Source organism: Gekko japonicus, unplaced genomic scaffold (assembly GCF_001447785.1).
Source record: "Gekko japonicus isolate JY-2015 unplaced genomic scaffold, Gekko_japonicus_V1.1 scaffold2361, whole genome shotgun sequence".
NCBI classification, from domain to species: Eukaryota; Metazoa; Chordata; class Lepidosauria; order Squamata; family Gekkonidae; genus Gekko; species Gekko japonicus.
Genome location: NW_015167122.1, coordinates 212,464 through 218,463, shown reverse-complemented (window position 1 = coordinate 218,463; position 6,000 = coordinate 212,464). Strand labels below are relative to the sequence as shown.

Sequence of the window (6,000 nt, the reverse complement as noted above, 5' to 3'; positions counted from 1 at the left end):
AAATCGACAGTGACGACATCGCTATTCTTCCCACTGAGGTGAAGCTGAAAGTCTCCCATATCCGGATGGCACACCTCCATATCTTGAACTTTCAACTAAAGATTTGGGTAATCATACATGTTATTGCTATTAATTAATAATACTAATAATACATAAATGGCATAATTATGAAGTGGAAGAATCAAAGATACCATACTGCTCAAATGTAAGCAAGCAAGAGATGGAATGCTAATGATAGATAAAAACAGATCTCACATGTCTAACACAACAGTTAGGGAAGTCCTAGTGGGTTACAGAAACTTTACTTATGAGTCACTGCTGGCAGTGAACTGTGGGAGGCAGTATGGTACAAGAAATAAGAGGTAGCATAAACCAAAGAAATAGCAGGGATTGAAATAGTCATACTTCTGATGAAAATTTGCTAAACATAAAACCATACAGTTTTAAAGTATCGACAATTTGCATGCCACTACACTGTCCATAAGAAGGGCAGCCCCTAAATCTGGATGGTACACCATAAACCTACAAACATAGGAACTTGAACACTATTGCTTAGAACTGCTACTGTGCTTAAGGATCTGTAAAACAAGTGTGCAACACAACTTCTCAAGCAGGCATATCTCCTCCTTATATCAGTCTGCTGAGAAACTGAAAACTCAACACAAGAAAAACTTTCCTTCGTAATATACAATAAGTTTGCTTCATCTGATGTAGTTTTCATCTTATGGTGGAAGACAACAATAGAGGGAGACAGACAAGTCTCCCTAGGGAGAGAGTCCCAAAAGGTTTGACACCACGAACACGAAGGCTCTTCCACAGGTTACCACCGTCTAGTCTCAGATGGTAGCATTACCCGAAGCAGGACCTCCAAAGATGACCGGAGTGGATGGCTAGGTCTGTATAAAAGAAGGCAGTCCTTAAGGTATAGTTGCCCTAAGTTTTAAATGTCAATGCCATCACCTTGAACTGAGCCCAGAAGTAAACTGGGAGTCAGTACAGATGGAACAAGATGGAAGAAATATGGCCCTTACAACCCAGTCATCTAAAATTCTGTACCAACCATAGTTTCTGGACAGTCTTCAAGAGCAGCACCTCATAGAGTACACTGCAGTAACCTAATGTAGATGTTACCAGGGCATGCATCATAGTGTTACATCGTTCCTGCCCAGGAAGGGCTGCAGCTTGCTCACCAGCCAAAGCTGGTAAAAGGCACATCTAACCACCACCACCACCGCTTGTTTATCCAACAGGAGAGGCCTGGGTTCAGCAGCACCCCCCAAGCAATGTTCCCTCTAAGCTGTGGAGCCTTGTGAGCAAAAATTCTACTTTATGAGCTACTGGCATGAAAGTTGTGAGCGAGTGCTTTGGCTACTGCGTAAATTAGTCTGCTCCGGAGCCATCCTTACTGAGCTAAGACAAAAATGTGTGAGCCAGAGGCTAAAAAACTGTGAGCTAGCTCACACTAACTCAGCTTAGAGGGAACGCTGCCCCCAAGCTATGAACCTGCTCCTTTAGGGGGAGTGCAGCCCATTACAGAATAGGCAGGCCCATCGCCAGGATTTTTTAGTTTGGGGGGCCTTTTAAAAAATCGGGGTGCAGCTCCCGTTTATCCCCCAAAGCAAAATGCTTTGTGTGGGCCACTTTGGAGGAGAAGCGGGGGCCACACACCTCCACTCCAAGCCACGAATTCATGGGCCTGGGAACAGGAGTTGTCAGTTCTTGGGTCAGACCTTCCCCGCCACCAGTAGCATCTCCCTTTTGTCAGGTTTCAGTTTCAGTTTGCTAGCCTTCATCTCTCCCAGAACTGCCTCCACGCACCTGTTCACGGTTTCCACAACCTCCTGGGGACTAAGCGTGAGACAGAGGTTAGGAAGAAAAGACATGATCCTCCTAACGGATTTAAGTTGGTTCAAAGAAGAACGCTTTTGGATTTTTTTTTCCTATGGACCAACACAGTTACCTGCAATTTCCACCACATTAGCAGCCCTAACTCAACTTAAATCCCGATTAAAGTTCCTGTTTTACCGAACTGGCTTCCAAGCACATGACTGCTTTGCCCCATTCGTTCCAGTCCCTTCACCTCTCGCCCGGTTTCTAATCTCCCGCCTTTCCCCCTCCCGTACTCAGCCTCTCTTGTTTTCTCGATCGGCCCACACGTCGCCCTTGGCCAGGAACGGTTACGGTCCAGGCCTTTGCCAAGTTCTCACCTGCCCCGGTAGACCAGCCGGCAGAGCATAACGGCGACGGCGTCTAGAGGGGGAAAGGCAAGGACGAAGCAAGGGCGTCTGACGCACACAGCTCGAGCCCCAAGCCCAGGCTCAGCACCTCTGTCACGCCGAGCCGCCTCTAGCCCAGCCTTCTCGCAGACGGCCTTGTTTAAGTCAGCAAAGCGCCTGCGTAGTCCAACCCTCTCTCTTCTCCCTTAGCCGACGCCTCAAGGGCGGGGAGAAGCTGGTTTCTGTTAGCCAGTAATAGAGGCGCCTGGGCTGAGGAGTCGGAAGCGGACAAGGGAAATGGATAGCGATATCCCCGTCCTTCTGTCGTTCTTTGTTCCTGTGCTTTTCAGTAGCTACATCATTCAGGACAGGATGAATATGACACGGAGCGCAGGAAGCGTTTTTACCTCAGTGCATCTTTCTGTGGAGGAAATGTTAACCCTATTGACTTTCTGCCGGAAAAAGACTTTGGGTCATTTGTGGGCTCCGGACGTATGCTCCAGTCTTTGTTTATTGCACCGCTACAGCCGACCTGCCTTCCTTGGGGGTGGAGCCTGCGCGTGATTCGTGAAGAATGAAGTGCCGAGGTTGTTTTTGTTGTTGTCATGGTCCACGAGAACAGCGTGTGCTTCATTTGTAAAAGCAGGCTAAAGATTTGTTGAATTGAAACGACGTCATGAATACTGTCTTAGTTCTTAGTTCAACATCCTACGCTTACAGGTTAAACTGGAACTGGAAAATGGGAGGAGGATGCACCTTTCTGCGACTGACTGAATGCATGTCAGTTAAACATATTTTTCTCCTTGTTTGAAATATTCATGGATGACTGCTATGTACACCCATAAGTGCAGCAAAAATACAGAATTTGGAACGGGGGGCAGAACTCAGCATCCTGACATTACAGAAAGAAGGACACTAAATCATGTTCCTGATGTGCATGTACCTCTGTGTGCAGGCCTTAGTGCCCTGAATAGCTTTTTGTTAATTCTGCTTGAATTACTCAGAACAGGTATATGCAAATTTTAATTCATACAAGCAGCCCATAATTCAGCAATGAGGGCAGGAATATAGTTTTAAAAAACAAATAACCTAGGCATTTAAAAAAATATATTGAGCATTTCAAGAATTTGACAAAATATTTTCACATTCCAAATTGCAATGACATGCAATTTCAATTTCAACCATTTCCCCCCAACTAGTTTAACAACAACCTAACCTTCAGATGGTCAGGGTGCAGTATTTCTGCGTTTAGTGCGGCTCAGTAGCCCCCTCAGGTATTGCTGCCCTTCTGCTACAGGATCTCCAAAGCATTGCAACTGTAGAAATTAATTGCACATGCACCACAACAAGCCACCTTAAACAGTATCGGTAATTCTGCCTCTGGTGAATAGAAAACACCATCTCTATATTTAAATGTTTATAAAACACACACACACGGTCTGGAACAGCATATATACTGTGCTAAAATACATATAATGGTATATTAGAATGCTTGTTAAAGGCAAGGGTTTAAGGTGAAGCTGGAAGTCAGACCTGTTAGGGGAGAACCAGCAGAAAAGGGGCTCATTAAGGTAAGAGTAATACCGCCTCCCACCAATGTTCTCTCTAAGCCGTGAAGTCTTGTGAGCAAAAGTTATACTTTGTGAGCTCCTGGCATTCAAGTTGTGAGCAAGCGATTTGGCTGCTGCATGAATCAGTTTGCTCTGGAGCCATCCTTCCTGAGCCAAGACACAAATGTGTGAGCCGGAGGCTAAAAAACTATGAGCTAGCTCACACTAACTCAGCTTAGAGGGAACCCTGCCCCCCACCCCCAAAAAACTTTGACAAGATAAGCTGGTCTTGATTACTAAGTACCCTTATGAAACCTGGTTCTAGTTCTTACACAGTGGCCACTTCCACAGTCATTTTTGTCACTTGTTTGTTCCTATGGCTTCAGGGTATCCCCCCCCCCAATGTGTTTTGCTCTCTCTCTAGTAGTTCCAGAGGGAGCAAAGCACATGTGGAAAGGGGGGGGACTCAAAGCAATAGGGACAAATGAGTGACAAAAATGACAGTGCAGAAGTGTCCAGTGATCCAAGGTATCTAGTGCATTACTTTAGTCTGCAGGCAGGTGGATTATAAAGCAATAGTTTCTTAAGAAAGCAGCATTTCTATCATAAGCAAATGAGCATGCCAGCCAGAAGGCTAGACTAGAATCCCTCTTCCTGGTATACAAATTTTCTATAAAGCACTCATTCGTGAGACCCCAGCTGCAGTCTGCAATGATGGATCTTATATTTACTTTCTCAGTGATAAGTACAGCCTGGTCTAAGGAGTCTGTTTACAGAACAGTTACGGGAGATTATAACGAGGAAATCCAAACTGAAGGTTGAAACCCAAAGTAAACAGGGAGAAAAGCCCAACCTTCAGAAAGGGAGTCTAAAGCACTGCTTGACTCATCCACACATTCACAAGCTTAAGACAATAGATGATATATTCTAACCAGCAGCAGAATAGGAAGCTCACATTTCAGAACGATAATTGGTAGAACTTGCATCCTTATGAGTGTCCTTTTTAAAGTTCCTAACAAAAGCCATTCTGGAGTAATTATGGGAAGAATCATGGGAGTAATGTAGCAAATAGCATGGAAGAGTCCAGAGCCAGGCAACACTGTAAGTATGGCCAGTGCAGCATGGCCCAGGCCATGTTGGCACACAGTTAGGTCAGCAGAGTGCATAACTTATGCAATGGTAGTTAACTAGTACAAAGCAGGAATAAAAAGTTCACACAGGTATCTATGGTCTACACCTGGAGCAACTTATCAGTCCCTGGCTTGTTATTAAATTATAAGCAACAAGAACCTTTGTACTGTTTTATGTAGAATTTTCTTTACATAGAAAAGCATACATTAATGAAGGTCATCATTCCATTTAAAAAGCACTGAGTCATTTTAAGCCAAGAACACCAACACTTAAAGAAATAAACCTCATCCTACTCCAACTCTGGTGACTATTCATGATTTACCAACACTGAGGCTTTGATGGATCAACAATACTCTTCATAACACAAAGGCCACCAAGTGTACCATTTTTGATCAAACCAGGAAAGTGTGTGATAGGCCATGTGGATGCTTCTGTAACACAGCTATGAGCAAAGTCAGGAGAACTCAAGTTTTCCAATTCTGTAATCCTAGTTACATTGTATTGTTCATTTAATACCTTATGTCTGATTGCATTGTCCACCTTCTCAGCGAGACAAGTGGCCTGTGAAGTAAATATATACACACAGCTTGCTGTAGTACGTTGTCAAATTGAAATGTAGCAGTTTCACATGTAGATGTCCTAACCACTTGCAGCAATTCTTGGGAAGCCATTCAACTCTTAGCGGAAATTATACTTGTTGCATTTGATGAGTCAATGCTGGTTTTGAACTATAACTGCACCTAAAAATTTTGCTCAAATGCCCTTTTCCCTATCATCCACAATTGTGAGAGCGGAGTTTAGCTATGAGTTTCAGTTATGGAAAATGTTCACTTTGCAACAATGCTTGTAGCACTAGGTCGCACCTTTACCAGATATGATATGCTACAGATAGAGGATATTTATACACAGTCAACCTTAACCTTTAGAGTGTGTAAACACATCCTGAGCCGAATAATGAACATTCAGTAACCATGTTATTACACCATCACCAACAACAGTGGTTTTCTACCCATCGGTTGGAACTCTCAGAGGGGTTGTACTGAATCACAAGCCCTTATCGATCCATTCTTTTCATAGACAGCACTCTTCCTGCTTCTCTCTAC

The 6,000-nt window shown here is 44.0% G+C and overlaps 1 protein-coding gene across 1 annotated transcript in view; it reads right to left on the bottom strand.

Annotated features, from left to right (window-relative positions):
- Positions 1–2,395, bottom strand: part of SOD2 (superoxide dismutase 2, mitochondrial) — a 16,058-nt gene extending 13,663 nt beyond the window's left edge. The window contains exon 1 of the mRNA XM_015412996.1: positions 2,208–2,395. Within this exon, the coding sequence (XP_015268482.1) occupies positions 2,208–2,236 (29 nt within the window). The 5' untranslated portion in view covers positions 2,237–2,395. The remainder of the gene's footprint in view (positions 1–2,207) is intronic.
- Positions 2,396–6,000: the final 3,605 nt, after the last annotated feature.